A 19,997-nucleotide genomic window follows, 5' to 3' on the forward strand; every position below is an offset into this window, starting at 1 on the left:
AGCCGTGAATGGATCTAAAAGCACCCCTACACCTCTTTCATGTCTGACTCCTGAATAGATCATCCTATGTTTTTCAACTGTGAATTCTCCACTGCCAGTCCATCTTGTTTCACTTATGCCTAGAATATTAATTCTCATCCTGTTCATTTCTAGCACGATGTTGTCCAATTTCCCTTTCCAGGTGCCGATGCGCATGATGTTACGGTTGCGTACAGATGCTGAATGATGATCGAGTCCCATCTGTCGCACATGGGAAAACCTACCGAGCGAGGCACCTCTAGATTTCTAGAGGTTCCCTTCACGCCGTTTCTCTTTGACTTTGAATTGTGACTATCCATGGTATATCTTGGGAAGAATAGTGGTTTCCCGTTCCCTTCCTCACCGCAGTGTGGTGACCATGGATATCTCCACGTGAACACCAGTTCTGAGAGATGCCGTACGGTTGTCCGTGATATGATCATCCGCCTGAACTCTCACTGCATCGCTGCTGCCCAATGCAGTCCCTTAATAGTCGCCTTTTACGACACGCAGGGAATACATTGATGGAATTCTATGGCACCCACTCCCAGGCATAAAGTTTATGTATAGAATTTCCCGTCCATTTTAACACATTGTTCATTCAAGTTCATCAATCTGGACTTCAACTTGGACTTTCGATGTCAATGTGCGAAGGTCAAGCAATTTTAGCAATTTGTTATTCACGTTGGTCAATGGTCATACAGTTTTAACACCTGTCCATTCAATTTTGTCAGATTTATTCAAATTTGTCTCACCTGACTGTATGCAGAATGCATTTTTCGAATTCGTCTTTTTACAATTTATTTCGAAATTGTGTCATTCATAACCGTCGGATAGACAAGAGCGTTTATCGAACAAGTGTCCCAGGGAGGACAGGAGGGACACGGACGGTGCCCCACCCCCACTTTTTCATTTACCACCAAAGTGCCCCTTTTTACGTAGGATACGTGCCTTTGCTGTAAGATGAGTGCCTCTTTTCGTAATTATTGCCCCTTTTAGCCTCTATAAAAGTACCCTATTTTGATCTGATAGACGCCCATTAAACTTTGATAAGTGCCACTTTTCGTTTGTAGTAAATGCCCCTTTTCCCTTCTTAAAAGTGTCCATTTTTACCTCAGATAATTAAGAGTCGTTAATACTTTTAAATGTACATCTTTCCCTTCTTACCGATTGCCCACTTCCCTTCCGATAAGTACCCCTTTCTATCTTGTAATTAGGGTCCCCTCCCCTTTCTCATGAATGTCTTTTTTCATCTCTGACAATTGCCCCTATCCGATTCTAACAGGTGCCCCGTTTACTTTTGTAATACGTGCATTTTACCCTTCTAAGCAGTGCCTCGTTTGATCTCTGATGAGTGCCACTTTTCAACTCTGATAAATACACCAATCAAAATAAGAAAGGTACCCCTTTTACTTCGAAAAAATGCTCCTTTTATTTTGTATTAAGAGCTCTTAGAAGTGCATCATTTCACCCCTGAAAAAATCCTATTAAAATATGATTGGTGCCCCATTTACTTTTTAACAAGTGCGTTTGGATTTCATTTAAATTCGTCGCACAGACAAGATATTGAACTAAAACCGCCAAAAGGTCAAGACAGACACTTCTTTCTTAATTCATGTATACCTCCTTCAAAATTAAATAAGATATATGAAGAAAGAAATGGGCCTACGTATTTTTTATTGGCATCTGTAATATTTGAGAATGAAATTGATATACAATATGTTATTCGTTTTGAAAAATATAGAAATTCCTATTATTGGTGGATTGGTGCCCACACTACTTGTCAATGATTTGCATGAATTGAATTACATTTGTGTTTAATCGTATGATCAACATGATCTTTATCGAAGCATTGCGCAATTATTTCCAAGGCATAGTCAAAACTAAGATTGTGAAACAAGGAAATACAGAATTCAGTTAAAGCCGGATTCGGATTGATATTTACGATAAATCGGGATTTAAACACTGTCAGTTTCTTTGATATTCATATCGAATTTTTCCGAAATCAGTTTTTGTGGCCTGGATTGATTCTTTTGTATAAAACGTATTCAATACATAACTATGTCAAGCTCCCAAAATTTCTTTCCCTTGACAGACGTAAGGTTTCTGCTTATCTAAGCCAATGGCAAGCCGTGCAAATCATCCACCCAGATGTGCCGAGGGAAAAAATAATTTTTTCAAGCAACCAAGCGAATCTGACAGCTCTCCACCAATCAGAGGCCATCTCAGAATATTATCAATGCGCGCTGGTCGGTAACGCATGCATTCTATTGGACAGTGGATGTGGTGACGTCATTGACAAGTTCGAATTCGTCATCCGAATGAACCTCGCTCCTCCCGGAGGAGAATTTAAGCGTGACGTTGGGTCGAAGGTCAATTTAGTTTCCCTCAACTGGGAGCAAATTGAGAGGCTTATATCTTGCACGAACTCCAGCTATCCGCCTGAATGGAAGTGCAAAAGCGAAGACCACGTCTGTCTGAAGGAGCGCAAAAGGAAATTTCCGAAGCCCCGAGCCCCTACTCATTGTGATGACCTATTGAGGAGAATGAAGCGATTAAATGGTACTACCTTGTGGTATTTCAAATCTATCGGCAGAAACTACGACGCTATAAAGAGGATGCTAGGGATACTCAAACCGAAATACAACATAAACATCGATTTTGCTTATAGCCCTATCAGCCTTATGACGCCTTCCAAAAAGTAAGCTGTACACATTGTTCAAACGATAGACATAATATAAATCAATAAATGCTCCTGTCAGACAGAAGAAAAGTCAGAGTTCAAACAGAAAGGCATCTCGAAACTCTTCCACAGTGGTTACACGAACTATTTGGCCAGTAGTCATAAAGATGTACTAATTTTAGTCCAGGTCTAAACTCCAGATCACTGACTAGATATAGTCCATAGAGTTAACACGCCTATGTAAAAGCTCAATAAGTAATCAAGGATCTAGAAACAGTAGAAACGAGACATAACCCATGTAAAAACTCAGTGGGAGATTTGGTCATTGAAGAAGAAAAATCCAACCTCAACTCATTAACACGCCTATGTACAAGCTCATTTAATAATTAAAAATGTAGAAACAGTAGAAATGATTATGCTGACTATTGCTCGGTACAACCCTGTTACCATTAAATTAATGAAACAACATTTATTGTACGACCAAAGGGGTACAGCTGGTAAACTATTACAGTTTTGACATGTAAAATGTATGTATTCAATTTAATCTTACACAGTGACACTTTATACACAAAGAGGGTAATGGTGCGGGTAAACATCCCCTACACACGCTTTCTTCATATGCGCCAATTTCGTGTCACCTCCAACTAATAAATTCTGCTGAAATGATTTTCTTTTCTATCCAGGGCATGGAAAGTCGGATTCCCGTCATCCGGTCTTGCAATCTACTCGGCTGCTACGCAATTCTGCAAGCAGATAACCATGTTCGGATTCTACCCTTTCTCTCAAGATTGGAGAAACCGAACTCTACGGCATCACTACTACGAAGAGGGCACGATGAATTACACTTCGAATCAACACCACATGCCAAACGAATATCGAATCTTACTCGAGTTAAACCGAACCGGAGCAATTAATCTTGTCAACGAATGTCGATGATTGCTAGGTTTTTATTTCTTGTTCAAATTACAATTCTGAACGTTAAAAAGTATTACTCTTATCAAATAGAAGTTTTCACAACATAAAGTTGAAGGATTGACAAAATATATACCTGTAGTACGTGTCTAGTTTTAGTAGTATATAGTTGTTGGTTTATTTCACTTTAGGGTTATGGTTAGTTTTAGCGGTTGGTCTAGGGTATAAGATAAGAGTTGTAAATTTAGTGTAGGAAATTAACGTGGAGCAACCGTCGCATGCATGATCAAGGATCGCACAACCGAAATTCCAGAACATGTTTTAGGCACGAATTCATGATTCGCAATAACGACAGATTTTGTGTAGTGGCGGATTCAATGGGAACAGGGGGCAGGTGCCTCCCCCCCCCCCTGGTTAAAAAAAAGGGGGAAAGGGGGAAGGAGGAAAAGAAAAAGGGAGAAAAGGAGAAAAAGGAGGGGGAAAGAAACAGGAAGGGAAAAAGAAAGAAAAGGGAAGGAAGAAAGAAGGAGAAAAGAGGGAGGGGAGGAAAGGGGAGAGGAGAAAAAGGAGGGGGAAAGGAAGAAAGGGGAAGAGAGAGGAGAGAAAAGACGGAAAAGGAAGAAAGGGGAAAGACGGAGGAGAGAAAACTTGAAACTTCAAACTTGAACTTGGATTCAAAAACAGTTTGGGAAGAAATTAAAACATTGGTAATAGAATGTATGATTGAAGGTTTTAAACAAAAAAGAATTAAACAAAATAGCTGTTCTTGCGTTGTTATATAAGAAAGGAAATAATTTTGTTTAGATAAATGGAGACAGATACAGTTACCGAACACCGATTTCAAAATCTAAGCAAATGTTTAATGTAAAAGACTGGATTATGTCGGTCTCTTTTGATCACTCAGGTCTTTTCAGGTAACGTTCCGCTATGCAAAATTTACGTTTAGTCCAAAATATTGTCGAATATTGTGAATCTGGTAACTTTCCTGGTATCTTTGTTTTTCTTGATTTAAAACAACTTTTGATATCATGATTAATTATGATTTTTGTTTGTTTTAGTTATGATATAAATTAATTTTTAAAGAATCAATAATTGACTGGATCATGGTAATGTATACTTATGCGATGGGAATTGTTATAAATAATGGCTTGATGTTTTTTTTTTTTTAAGTCAAATGAGGCGGGGAATTAGACAAGACTATCAGCTTTCTGCACTTTTGAAAATCAAGCAAATTAATTATATATGGTATTCCTGTCAATTCTCTAAATACTGATAGTAAGTTTTTTTGAAGATATCACAATAAGCTAACGATGCTGTACTGTTTTTGTTTACTGTATTTGACGCAGGCATGGGTATGGTAGATTTACATTCCAAAGTTCAATCCATGTATTTGGCATAATTAACATGGCTTTTTGAAGAAAAAGAATTTAATGCATCTCAGAATTACATTTCTAAATATTGGATTGAAAAAATATATATGATATCTATGTTTATTTGCTTGTATCCTGGAGTGAACTTAGATATGTTGATTTTTTGCATGTAGGAAAAAATGTTTAAAGTGTAGTATTATGGTATAATAGCAACATGTAACACTAACCAATACAACATTGTATTTTGACAAAATTGGTTTACCGAGGGTATATTCTTTATTAAAGATACTGTAGAAAATTGATATTTTGTATCTCGAAATCAACTTTGTATTGTACTTGGTTCGAACTTATTTTTTTCCTCTTTACCTCTTCAGAGGGACTTTATTGTTCCACTTCAAAATACATATATATTATTTACAAAACAAGTAAAATGAAACATATGAATTATATACCAGATCAACATAATTTCTTTAAATGATCACTATAACATTTCTAATACTTTCTTTACTTCTTCATGTTCGAAGTATCTTATATTTTCTTTAAAATTCAAATAACATTTTAATGATGAAATAAAATTTGTATTAACCTCTTTGGATTGGTTGGTACTTTCCCAAAGTTCCGCTTTACGTAGTCTTTGTATATTACCAGTTGAGCATAATTTATCAAAAAATTAAGTAAAGTAATTTTCTGTTATCTTTTTTATATCCAATCAATAAAATTTTTATATCAATTTCAATTTCTATTTTAAAGATGAAATATATAATTCTTGAGATAATTTTCCAGAAAACTCTTAATTTCTTGTTACGAAATATAAAATGTTCAATAGTTTCTTCTTCACGACAAATTTCACATTCGTTAAACTGTACGATTTTCCATATAAAGAGATTGTCTTTAGAGGGCAATATCCTATGAACTAATTTGAAATTATATTGTTTGATATTATTGTCTCTTATCTTATTAAATTCGAACTGAAATACATCTTTCAATCAAATGTTTCTGGTAGGCCTAAAATATTTTGCCAGAAATGGAGACCAATTTTCTCTTTTTTCCTTTCTAGCATTAAATTATAGTAACTTTTCGCTTTAGTACATTCAACGTTTATAACATCTAAAGTTGTCTCAATTGGTTCGAACTCATTGTTTGTTGACTTCATTCGAAAGTTCATTCGAAGATCCATAAAATAGAACGCACGAATTCATGCAAAAGTTATTCAGCTTTATGACGAAACAGGTGTTATAAACGGTTATGATATTTACTTTATTAAAATCAGGAAAGGTGATGCTATTAGATTGACAACAATGAAAACAAAGAGTCTATTGTGTGAATTTAAGAAATGTATTCAAATTGTATTAGGGCATTTGGAAAAACAATTCAAACTTCCTATCAATTCTGACTTGACAAGATATTGAAATTAACATTTTAAGTAGTACAAAACAATAAAATGAAACCGTTCAATTCTAAAACACTTCATCGTATACTACCCTTCATGTATGTGAAAAATTATGTGCATTTTGTAAAAACAACAAAATCTTTTGGTTATGTTTTGTTAAATTGCACAAAGGTAATATTATTCTTGAAACGCTTAGTTGCATGTATACACCGTAACTTCAAACAATCACTGATATTAAATGAAAAGAATTTGATTCTTGGCATAGACTTCAATTGTCCAAATACAAAATATGAAAATATAGTAAGTACATATGCACAGTACGCAGTATATAAAATATATATGTTAAATTAGTTTCAATGGAAAACGTACTATAGCTTTTCGACTTGTCAAATTTTTTAAAAACGAAAATCACATTGTCAAATGCTCTTTAACATTTTACACAGTGAATTTTTACTGAAAATAATATTTTCGCCTTTTTTCAATGTAAAGTAAATGTGAATTACGAATCGTAATCCTCTTAACGTCACTGTTGCTGTTGGATGTATCATTTTATAAATTCTGTTAATGTTATTAATGTTGTTGAACTGTGAAATTATTGAATAAATCACTTCAGAAGAGGAATATAATAAAGAAATTATCACCTTGATTTACATATTCATCTATGGTAACGGAGAACATGATAACATTATTTTGCTTTTGAATTTCCTTTATCCTTATCTTTACTGTTTTAAATGTGTTTAAAGAACTCTACCGAACATGCAAGTGCACTTTCCATCCCATGTTGTGTTGTTTTTTCTTAAAACACTCGATGAAAATTGATTCCCTAACTTTAAGCATATTCCAAACTTCAGGTGTCTTTGGCACGGTTTTAATTTGTTGGTATGTAAATACGTGTACGAGTTTTTTAAATTTCTGTTTACCTCATCCAGCTCTCCCTTTTCCACCCTTCCTCTCTACTTCTCCCTTCCTTTCCTTCTCTTTCTGTATCTTATTATTTCTTCCTTTCTATGAATTCCTCTTTCCTGTTTTTCCATATCTACACACTCACCTTCCTCTTTTATATCCCATTTATCTTTTTCTGCTTACTTCTGATGACATAAATTTGAACTTTTAAAGGTAGTGTATCCCTTTTGCAGCCAACATCAAATTCTGTTGAAATTTGCAGAAATTATGAATATGTCACGTATGTCCTATCTGTGAAAATTAACCGTTATTAGTGTTCTAATATTCAAATTATGCAAGGAAATCCGTTTATTGTCTAGACTTCAATGTCAGACACTTCTGAGTGACTGACTGACTTTTTTCTTCTTCTTTGGTAATAACATACAGAAAATGAGCTGAAAAGGATACATTTGTCTACATCAAAAGCCCACTTCTTGTAATGGCCAAAATTTAACCGCGGATTGATTCTTTGCGCAGCACAAAACGTACGACCATTCGGTACAAGGGTTTGAAACTCAGACTATTACTAAATGGATTGCAACCACTATTAAAAGTCGACTCGACAACTAATGCTCGTTATTTTCCCGTGTAAAGACATTTTAAAGCCCTTTCGTTTTGAGGGAAGTTCTAAATTAGTTTTATTTTTCAAATGCCGTTGGAATTTAATCTTTCCACTTTGTTGCCCTGCAAATGGGACACAGTACCTTTAAAATGTTAATTGTGATATTTGAGGAGCTACATGTGCTTCTATCTCTCTCTCTCTCTCTCTGCCATATCGTTTGACTTTGGCGATCATGCTGTTCCACAACTCTCGGCTCCCAGCCTTCTGTATTAGTACCACTCAGTTCTTTCACTTCTCTCTCTTCCAACAATTTCTGCAGACTGTCCATCCAAAGTATCCTCCTTCTTCTCCTACTCCTTCTACCAACAATTTTCCTGTAAAAGCAAGATTCTCTAAGCCTTCTTTACGTGTAATGTGACACATGAACTTCAACTGCCTAATCAGCATCTGACGTTTCAGTTTCCTTTGTACACCAGCTCGTGTAAGAACTTCCTCATTACTAACTTTGTCAGTCCAGGGGATTTTCACCATTCTTCTTAAAAACCACATTTCGCAACTTTCCAAACGCTTTTTAGTATCAGAGGCTAAAGTCCATGTTTCACTACCATACATAAGTACTGGGTATATGTAACAATTCAGTACTCTTATTCTGGTCCTCATACTCATTGTTCGATTTGTCAGAATTTTGCCTAACTTTGAAAAAGCAGATTTGGCGAGAGCTATATCCTTCTCTTGATCTCTGTCTCACATCTGGCATCCTCGGTGCTACATTACCTTTATTTCGACATAATGATCGATAATTGGTGCTTCATCGGGCAGGTAGTTCCATTATGTGAATGGGTAAATTAACTATTACAAAATGAGGGGACACATTACATTGTACAATAGGGACACACATTGTTTTAATTATGCAGAACATACTCTTTTATTGACTTACTTATTGCATGAAACTATAAAACCAAAATGCATTTTGTATTCTAACAATTGGAGTACAAAGAATAATAACAGGTGAATGAAATGCATAAACACCACAAAGACCTGGGGAAGAAGCATTCATAAATTTGAATACATATAGTTGATAAACGACTCCGATGAAACCATAAAACCAAAATGAAATTTGTGTTCTGGCAATTGGAGTACAAAGAATGATAGCAGGTGAATGAAATGCTTCAACAGCAACACAAACACCTGGGAAGCTAGGAAGCATCCATAAATTTGAATAATTTAGTTGATAAACGACTCCGCATGTGGACGTTTGTTGGAGCAGAAAGCAGTGTATTCTTAACAACACGAACCCATTTAACAGACTGTCGGAACGTAAATTAAATTCGGCGCGGTTGGAAAATGCATCTTTCTACCCTGCGACTTTAATGGTACGATCCAGTAAATTAATACAGTAAAATGGCTCTTATTTTAAAATCACTCATTAAATAAAACCCCAAACTTCAGTGATATCAGAAAAAATATGTTAAAATCTTACTAATAGTTAAAAAAAAGATGTATAAACATTGTGAAAGTGTCGCATTTTACGATAAAAGACGCCAATTTAGCGAAGATGACGTCATTAGTGCGCTTGCATCAGGGAATTTAAGGTCAAAAGGTCAATTCAGACACTGATAAATTATTGGTCGAGCCTTTTTGTTTCCTTTATTCCGACAAAATTATACAATCAATCAAAACAAGTTTAATACCAGAAGAAAGCTAACGATTAGTATTTTCATTAACCGCTTGCCCCAAAGTCGCTTGACCACAGTGAAACGAGTGAGAGCTTGCGAGAGCGGCCAAAGTGTGACTGAAACTCGCTATTTGCTCTTCTCCAACGCAAAAAGAGACGACATTGTGCTGGATAAATGTATTTTTTCCGACAAAAGTACAGAAAATTTTCATATGGTCTTTTTATATTATACTTTATGATATGTTATCCGAGTGAATTCCGGGCGCCCCAATGCTGGAAAAGAATGCGCATTTTAGAAAACTTGACTTTTTCATGGAAAAATGCTTATTTGTTCTATGCACGCAAGTCAGATTGAGCGGAAGATACAACGTTTCCATATGATGAAACAAGCATTTTTTTTAAGGAAAAAAAAAGTAGGGAAAGAGAAAAAATCATTATGACATTTTCTTTGTTGAAAAGTCGAGCTAACTAGAGTGGAAAAAAGTTTTAAAAAAATCATTGAACAAAAGATCTGTTCATGATGAGGGATTTTCCCGGCCCCCCACTCCGGGGTCGGAAGCTCTTTCAAAAAGTGGAATGAAAAGGAAAAGCTTTTAAAAGAGATACCAGAAACTGTATAGAGATCATATGGAAACGTTTGCTTGTATTTGTCTCATAAAAGAAATTGATCACAAACTGACTCCCACACGGTGTTGAGTGCTCAGGGGTCACAGGCCGCTTACTTCATCGGGCAGGTAGTTCCATTATGTGAATGGGTAAAAGTCGAGCTAACTAGAGTGGAAAAAAGTTAAAAAATCATTGAACAAAAGATCTGTTCATGGTGAGGGATTTTCCCGGCCCCCTCCCCCCCCCCCCCCCCACTCCGGGGTCGGAATGACCCCATGCGTGTTACCAAAATGTCCGGTAAAGGGGTACTTTTCGTGCGACAAAGTCCGGCCCGAGAATTGTAAAAAAAAAAGGGGGTGTATTAACTTTTCACCCGGAGATTTCTTTAAAAAGGGGGTGTTTTTTCTTTTTTTTTCTCTCATTTCTTTGGACTCCTGAGAAATTATTCCGAATTTAGGGGGGTACATTAAGCATTTTCATGATTTAGGGGGGGTCTTCAAGGCAGGAAAAGCCCGCAAAAAGACTGCGAAAGGGGGGTTCGGAAATGTTGGCAGTCCTCAGATAGGGGGTGCTTTCAACAAGAGGGAACGAGCATATGCGTACCCTAAATAACACAGAGTGGGGGGCCGGGGGGATTTTTGTTTAACCTCACCTCGCTGTTGAGTTCTGTAGAGCGAATGCAGAAGATAGTTCGCTCTAAAAGAAGGAACAGGAAATTTAGCAGAGAATTAACAAATTACACGTCCAAGGGGTGTTTTGGTTCACAATCTTTCTTTTTTTTTAAACGGGAAATTCTATAGCTCTTTTAAAAAGTGGAATGAAAAGGAAAAAGCTTAGACCAGGAACTGTTTAGAGATTATGAATCAGGCATTCTTTTAAAAAGGAGGGGAAAAGAAAAAATCATTATGACATTGTTTTTGTTTGGAGGTCGAGTTAACTAAAGTGGAAACAATACAAATCATTGAAAAAAAGATCTGTTCATGATGAGGGAATTTTTTTTTACTTCACCTCGCTGTTGAGTTTTGTGGAGCGAATGCACAAGACAGTTCGCATTAAAAGAAGGGAACAGGAAATTAAGCAGAGGATAAAAGATTGCTCGTCCAACGAGTGTTTTGGTTCCTAATTATTATTTATTTTTATAGGAAAATTCTATAGCTCTTTTAAAAAGTAAAATGAAAAGGAAAAAGCTTTCAAAAGAACGACTTAGAACTGTACAGAGATTTTGAAACTGCCATATTTTTTTTTAAAGGAAAAAATAAAATTAGGAGAGAAAAAAACATTATCATGACATTTTTTGTTTGTGTAAATGTCGAGCTAAATAGAATGGAAAAAAGATACAAATCATTGAACAAAAGATATTTTCATGATGAGGGTTTTGTCACCTAAGCTCGCTGAAAGTTCGCTCTAAAAGTAGGAACAGGAAATATGGCAAAATTTCATGTGCGTGATTTAGCAGAGTTATTCTAGTGCTTTCAAGTCCATGTCGGACAGTTCGTCAAAATTTATATTTCTTGCCGGGGTTTCTTGCAGCATCGCAATAGTCTTGGAATACTTTCAGGCTGAATTTAAGTTGTCGCTTTGTATTTCTGCTTTCGCTGTCCAGCAGAAAACTGTCTAATTCCGTTTCATTTAGGGGGCAAATTTTGAAATAAATTTGAAAGTTAGTGTGCTGAAATTTGAAAATCGTGCCGGCCAATATTTTGCTCGGGGGGGGGGGGGGGGGGGGGGGGGGGGGGGTAGTGAGCACTATTTTTTTGTTTTGTCCCTCGATAATTTTAAAAATCGCACCCCCCCCCCCTTGACCGCTAAGGGGGGAGCCAACTCCAAAAAAAGGGAAAATTAACGTGTTTTTACACGTTTTTTTGCTCCCCAGCCACTCTTACCCCCCCCCCCCCCCCCCGGATCCGCCACTGATGCCGTAGTCCAGAATCTGGTCAATTTTTCATATTATTATTCCCTTCAATGGATTCAAGCCGCCGGAGATGGCGTTATCAACGAACTAATAATTATATCTCCAGCCCAGCCAGAGTCGGGCGTCCTAATGCACTGATCTCTACGGAAAAAAATTTCCGTAGAGATCAGTGTCCTAATGTAATGATCACGCCATCTTCGGCTGGTAGCAAGTAAGTAGGGGGAGGAAAAGTTGGTGTAGTGGAGATCAAAATTGAATAGGCCAGATTCTGGACTATGCCCTAGAAAGGGAAGGCATTAATTAATCAGTTGCAGAGGCCTGTTTCTAAAAATAAATAACAAACATTATATTCCACATACAAAGAATCTTGGTCAAAAGTAAATCACGTGATGAAAGATAGTTCGCCCATCATTGATGGGAGAAGAAAAGTTCGTTGCACTGTATAGATAGTACTACTATCTACACAGTGCAACGTACTTTCTTGTATACGTCGCGTATACGTACGTACGTATGCACTGTACGTATCGTTCACCGATTATTGCTAGCTGTTAATTGATGATTTGTTGCTCTAAAATGACGGAAGAAGTAAAATGTTTCCGATGTGGAATATAAGGCAAATAATCACCTTTTGGTTTCAGGCGATGGCAAACTATCACTTCCTCGGCGATCTGAATGTACACGCTATCGGCCTTCCTCAGCTTCGCTTCGGAAAGATAGTCACATCCAGCTCGCCTCGGAAGTGATAGTTTAAATTATCCCATCACCTGCACCAACGGTAATTATATGATTCTTAACTTGACCCTATACCTAACCGTAGCCTTGACACTAACCATACCTCAGTGGCGTAGTGTGGGCTAAGTTAGGGGAGGAGGAGGGCTTCTGCCTTTAGTTAGCGTTTCAGTCCACCTTTTTTTCTTCTTCACGGCATCCTATATTACGAGTTTAAAAAGTTTCGATTCAATTCAATTCAATTCAATTTTATCTTTTCTCATTTCCAGCAAAAGAATACAGTATTCATAGAAATATCATTACAATAAACAATCAAAGTAGTAACCATGCAATACAAAATATGAATTTAACAGAATTACATATTTGAATATCAAGAAATATTGCTGCTTAAAATAATTTATTAATGTTAAGCTGGAAACGGAGAGGTCCACTGTGAAGCGATGCTTGTAAATCGTGGACCCCTCGGGTGGTAGTATTCAATAATAGTAAGTTACATGAGTAAAATAAGGATAATTGCCAACAGAGAGGACACAAAAGGAGAAACAAAACAATACGCATAACACGAACAATGTACAAAGAAAACAAGGAGAGTGTGAGAGGAGAAGGGATACAGTAAAGAGAAAAGGTTTGCATGTGGACTACAGAAATAGATGAAAGGTGATAACAAACAGAATGAAGGTTGCGCGCAAGATCAAATTTTCAAAAAAAGAAGAACAGTTCAATGAGAGGAAGTACTTGGTAAACGAGTGGTGACGAGTTCTCTAGAGAACATAATACAATCTCAACAATAATGATCATAATTAAAATAATGACAATAGTAATAATCATGAAAATTCCTGCATATAATATACACAGGCAATATAACAAGGAGCTAGGTTTTGTACGGGGCCAGTAAAGATTTCTTTAGATTTCTTTTAAAGACTGAGAGAGAAGGGGAGTTTTTCAAATCAACACGCAAAGTATTCCAAAATTTAGGGCCTTCAAAGATGAATGTTTTTTGTGCGAAAAATGTTCTCAAAAAAGGTAAATGAAATTCTTCTGACTGTCTTGTGGGATATTTATGAAATGTACGATTTTGTTTAAACATATCGTGAAACGCAAATGGAAGAGTACCAGAATTGAATTTATACATAAATTCACCTAGATGTAATAAGTATAGATCGTTAATTTTTAGGATATTATGTTCAAGGAACAGCGGATCCGTATGGGCAAGAAAAGGAGCATTACATATGATACGAATGACTTTCTTTTGTAGTAATAAAACTTTTTCCACCAATGTTTGGTACGTGTTTCCCCAAAGCAGAAGTCCATAATTTAAGTATGGTAAAATAAGAGAAGAATAAAGCATAAGCAAAGATCGTTGTGGAAGGTGTGATTTAAGTCTGTTAATGATACCAACATTGCGAGATATAGTTTTACAAATATTTTCAACGTGGAGTTTCCAGGATAGTTTACTATCAACCACAACACCTAAAAATTTTGTATGAGAAACTTGCTCAAGAGGGGTGTTGTCAAGAATAATATCAGTGGGTAATGATGTTAAGGAGTTACTGAACAATATGTAGTTCGTCTTCAAGAGATTCAATGACAATTTATTAGCTCTAATCCATTCTAATATTTTTCGCAACTCTGCGTTAATTACATCAACAATAATATTGGGATCACTGTGAGAAAAAAATAAATTAGTATCATCAGCAAATAAAATGAATGACATAGCATTGGATGATTTATGAAAATCATTTATATAAATAATAAACAATAGCGGGCCTAAAAGACTCCCTTGCGGAACACCACAAGTAATATTTTTAAAATCAGATGCCTGCTCATTTAAAAACACAAATTGTCTTCTGTTAGAAAGGTAGCTCCTGAACCACTCCAAGGCCTTTCCACGGACACCAATATTGGCGAGTTTGTAAAGTAAAATTTCGTGATTTATCGTATCAAAGGCCTTGGAGAAGTCCAGGAAAATACCAACTGTGTGAGAAGACGAGTCAATTGAATGGGCAATTTTTTCAACAAAAGACATTAAAGCATGAACAGTACTATGTTTTTCCCTGAAACCAAACTGAAAGTTGGATAAAATATCATATTTCTTCAGGAAAGCAATCATTCGAGTAAATACTATTTTTTCCAAGATTTTGGAAAATGAAGATAACAAGGAGATTGGCCTGTAATTACCTATTTCAAGTTTATCACCTTTTTTGAATAGGGGAATAATTTTTGCTAGTTTCATGGAATCAGGAAATTCACCATGCAGTAATGATAAATTGAATATATGGACTAATGGGTCGACAATAAAAGGAATAATGGCTTTCAAAATAACATTACTAATTCCATCGAAGCCAGAACTTGTTTTATTTTGTAGATTAGAGACGATATTATGGACTTCTTGTCTATTTGTCGGAAAGAAAAAAATAGAATTCGGATTAGCGGGGCCTAAAAAGTCAGTATAATTTTTGTTTGATGGGGGGATATTTTCGGCGAGATTGTTACCGATTGAGGAAAAGTAATTATTAAAAATGTTCGCAATATCTTTGGAATTTTCAACAGTTTCATTGTTATACTTGATTTTATTTATGTCAGATCTTCCTTTAGTCAAATTCATCGCTTGTTTAATAACTTTCCAGGTATTTTGCATGTCGTGTTTAAACATTTCCAAACGATTTACAAAGTATTTTCTCTTTTCTAGGCGAATGATTTTAGTCAATGTGTTTTTATAGGATGTATATTTCAGTTTAGATTTCTCAGTACCTTTTATTTTGTATTTATAAAAGAGATTATTTTTCCGATTAATTGAGCGTAGAAGAGACTTTGAAATCCATGGAAGTTTAGGTGTTTTTTTATAACTGGTTTTGACTTTTTATTTCGGCATATTGATGTCCAACTGATTGTTTAATATATGGACAAAATTTTCATATGAACTATTAATGTCTTTATTAGTATGCACACACAACCAATCATAATTTTCCAGATTAATTCCAAGGTGTGCCAGACTTTCTTCATTAACTTTACGTCTGTAAGTTGAAGAATTATTAGTATTAATCGATTGACCCAGTTGATAATGCAGTGCAATAGGATAGTGATCAGTTATGTCCGAAAGAATTATATAGGAATCTGGATGCGGAATGACATTAGAAAAAATATTGTCAATTAAAGTAGCAGATGTATTTGTAACACGCGTTGGCTTAGATACAAGTGGTAAGCAAGAGGCGGATAAATTTAATTCCAGAAATTCTTGAGAAGCCCTGTTATGTTCATGGTTCAATAAGTCTATATTAAAATCTCCCATCAAGAAGAAGTCTTTATTGTCAAAGTTGACATTTCTTAACAAATTTGACAAATATTGTAAAAATTCTAGAGTATTTGAGCTAGGACACCTATAAATAACACCGGCGATGATATTCTTATTACCAGGAATCACAATTTCAATAAAAAGGGATTCAACAATAGCATTACAAACTGAGATTTCATTCAAAATAGTGTATTTAAGTGATTTACGAATGTAGAGTGCAACTCCACCACCAACTCTGTTTTGTTTATTTTTATTAATGAATTCATAATCATTGATATGAAATGGGTGGTTTGAATCGTAATTTAACCAAGTTTCTGTGAGGCCAATCAGGGAAAGTGGGTTTGACATGGGTTTATCTATTAGTGAAAGAAGGTCATCGAAGTGCTTATTCAAACTTCTGATATTTAAATGAAGTAGGGAAAATGAATTATTTTGAAAATCTTTCGAAACATTACAAAATTGATTGATGGTTATGTAGTTAGTAATTCCACGTTGAGCAGGGTCATCAAAATCGAAATCGAACTCTAAATTTGCCGATGAAACGTTAGTGTTATCCCTTATAAAATTATCATACGAATTAACAGAAGTATGCGACGCATCGTCAGATTGAGAAGGTCGATGTAAATCAAAGAAATCGTCATCACCAAGCATTTGAAAAGGCATCGATTGCCTATTATCGAAATTAGACATCATCATGGGTTTAGAAATACTCTCTCTTTGTTGACATTAGGCAATACGAAGTAATACTGTTGAGAGAAAATAAAGGCGTTATCAACGTGAACAAGGAGACATAATAGAGGAGTAAGGAAATAGTAGCGTCCGAATGTAGAAGGAAGAGAGAAGACACATAATGATAATGATGATGATGAAAAAGAAAAAAATGGATACAAACACGTACTATGAATCTCTGTTGGCATAACATGTGTGAAGGATGGGCTGGGCTGGCTCTGGTTATACTGTATAGAGAGTGTTTGGAAAAATATTGGGGAAGAGATCGGCATTATTAGGACAACTGGTCATATACGCAGTATACAACTACAAACCAAATCAAACAGAAGCAATTCGTTCAGTATGGAAAAACAAATCTGGGGCGGTTTATCGCTTTAACAAATGAGAAGCAATAGCAGTGCAAGGACGGTTGCATTTCATGATTAAATTGAGCATTTTTGTCTGGTTAAACATTATACGAACATAATGGTGGGCTTTCATTATACATGAACAGATCTTTAAATTTTTCTAAACAACGAGACTCGATTAACCTGAATGGAACACAGCACCCGGAATGCGGGCCGCACACATCGGTCGCCGCCACGTCAGTCAAGCAAATTAATTGTCCGACATAGCAACAGCCATAGCATGCAAACCGGACCTCCAAATACTGCAGCCCACTCCCTAATAACATGCAACCCGAACATCACACTACTATGCCCAACGTTGAAAATCCATGAATTACAAAAAGGGTATAGGTATTCATGTATACATAATATTTTTAGTCAATATAAATGACTACACATAATGCATAAAAACCGAGACAGTGAGGGAAAAATAACTGAGATTGCATTTAGATATTGGGGAAAAGAATGTTTCGCCGTTGACGGAAAGGATGGGAGACAACATCACAGCAACATTATAATAAACAATGTATGTTGAATGTATCAATCGTAATACGAAAAAGAATGACGTAATACAGGTGTAACCTGTTCTCGCCAAGTAATTACATGTATAATAACTTCAACTGGAATTTTTTATGTATGCTTGCAAACCAAATGACGTACCAAAACATCATACATTCAATAAAGTGCATTTTTGGAGCCATGATATCAGAGAACAATTATTACTGTACATAAAAGGATTGTACATGATAAGGGGTACATAACTTAGACGCTCTTATGTCATTATGTTAAAATGGTATGGTACAATGAGATCTGGCGATTATTGTATAGGCCTATATTGTTGCCAAGTTGTCAAACAGAATGTTTCAATGAATCAACTTTACATAGAATGTTGCGATTGAATGAAAATAAACATGTCAATAGACAAAAAATACAAATGAAATCAAAGCGCATGATTTAAAAAAAAAAAAAAAAAAAAAAAAAAAAAGGCAATACGTAACAGTATTGTCATGCATTTAGGTTTATTGGTGGCACACAAATGTTTAGGAAATGTTCAATTCCATAGAGATGTAAATGCAAGATATCTTGTTAGGTTGATTTTTTTTCCCTTCTTCTTTTATTTATTTATTTTTTTTAATTTTTTTTTTTATTAATCTATTTCTTGAATTTATATTCATCATGATGGCCCCTTTTTTCGGCTTAAAGGGGAAAAAATACATGTAGCAACTAAATGATTGCTATAATTGAAGTTGAACATTTCCCAGTGACAAGTCAGTCTTTCATATAGATTGTACATGTACTCACGCTGCAATCTGTGATATTTCGACCCATACATAGTGTGGATAGGTTGAATATGAAAGAAATGCATATTTCCTGTGTCCATTAGTCATTTTCACAATATATTTTGTTGAAGAATTTAGACATGGCGTATATTGGTGTCACCATTTGCACTCATACATTGGTTGGCATTTGGCATTAAAACTTTTGATCCTGCAGTTTGCACTCCTTATATCCCATCTGATTTTTGTATAATTATTTTTTTTTTCTTTGCTGTTCTAGGTGCTCATAAGTGTTTACTTTGTGTGCACTTAATGTCGTTCTCATTATAGCATCATGGTTCTGTGATACTGTTGGGTCTAAAATGAACATAAGTCACAACATGGACATATAAAATGCAGACCGCAAGAACTTCCTTGGTGTAAATGACTAAACTGTTCACATTTACAATTAGTAACTAACAGCCGACTATTGGTATATGCATGTCACAAGGCTATGCAAAACTTCTAAGAGAAAATACAATTTGAGTACGGTAGGCTTAAAATGATTATTCTCTTCTTCTATCAACTTAGATTATACTGTCAAACAGATTTAGATGAACAATGAAACAAGGTTACATTTATTTAATTTTTTTCAGGTAAGGAGTCCATGTGCAGTCTGCAAAAACTTGTCTTTGCTCAGTTAACTTCTTTTCCTTTTTCTTTTTTTTGTCAGAATAATTTAGGTTTTTTAGTTATTATTACGAGATTGTATTTATTTACTTATTATGACACACATACGAATGCCACTTAAATGAGGATAGATAAAGGAAACACAACGCTATTCGCGCACTTTATGAACTTGCATCACAATGTCAATGCGATTTGGCAATAAGTTAACATCCTCTGTCAGACCATTGACATATTTATTTTCCTTTTAAAAAATTTCAGTTTACATTCACATCATACGGTGACACTTTACCACAACAGAATTTTTATTTTTATTTATTTGTTATTATTATTTTGTCTTCTTTTTTTTTATAGCATTGATAATACTTTTTATATGTGAATAAGTTGAATATGCAAGAGTAGGCCTATCTACTCTCTTGGTGTAGTTTATATAAAGGCAAAATATACCATGTTGAACTTTTAATATGGTACACTGAAAGTGACATATAACAATGCAGTGAATAGTGAAAAGTAGAGGGAAACATTCCTCTGTTGCTGCAAAATTTATTTGTACAGTCTCAGCATCATAAGGACTAAATTGAGACCTTTTATAAGACCAGGTTAGGAAAACAAAGGAGAAAAAAAATATCCTGGCGATAAACAGCTTTAACACTAGAAATCTCAAACACTAAACGTCAAGTTTTGAACAAATTGTTTGCATTAACAGCATTTATCATGCCTGCACAGAAGAAAAAAAATGGATCCCGTAATTTGCGTGACCGAGGATCATAAACAATTTAAAAAGAGAGAGTAGCCTTTACTTTCAAGTTAATGATACTGAACATTTTACCTTTATGATTTGATGCTAT

The 19,997-nt window shown here is 35.3% G+C and overlaps 1 protein-coding gene across 1 annotated transcript; it reads left to right on the forward strand.

The window, feature by feature from the left end:
* Positions 1-1,998: 1,998 nt before the first annotated feature.
* Positions 1,999-4,010, forward strand: LOC115919990 (alpha-2,8-sialyltransferase 8B-like). Its single transcript, XM_030974776.1, has 2 exons — positions 1,999-2,719; positions 3,385-4,010. Exons 1-2 carry the CDS (start codon positions 2,340-2,342, stop codon positions 3,635-3,637), a joined length of 633 nt encoding a protein of 210 aa, XP_030830636.1. The 5' UTR covers positions 1,999-2,339; the 3' UTR covers positions 3,638-4,010.
* Positions 4,011-19,997: the final 15,987 nt, after the last annotated feature.

The sequence above is a fragment of the Strongylocentrotus purpuratus genome, unplaced genomic scaffold, assembly GCF_000002235.5.
Source record: "Strongylocentrotus purpuratus isolate Spur 01 unplaced genomic scaffold, Spur_5.0 spur5_scaffold_7, whole genome shotgun sequence".
Classification (NCBI taxonomy): Eukaryota; Metazoa; Echinodermata; class Echinoidea; order Camarodonta; family Strongylocentrotidae; genus Strongylocentrotus; species Strongylocentrotus purpuratus.

Bases quoted from the DNA above. Each gene is read 5' to 3' on its own strand.
- LOC115919990 (XM_030974776.1), top strand. From the start codon at position 2,340: ATGAACCTCGCTCCTCCCGGAGGAGAATTTAAGCGTGACGTTGGGTCG. The intron at 2,720-3,384 runs GTAAGCTGTACA...TTTTCTATCCAG, and splicing joins CTTATGACGCCTTCCAAAAA to GGCATGGAAAGTCGGATTCC.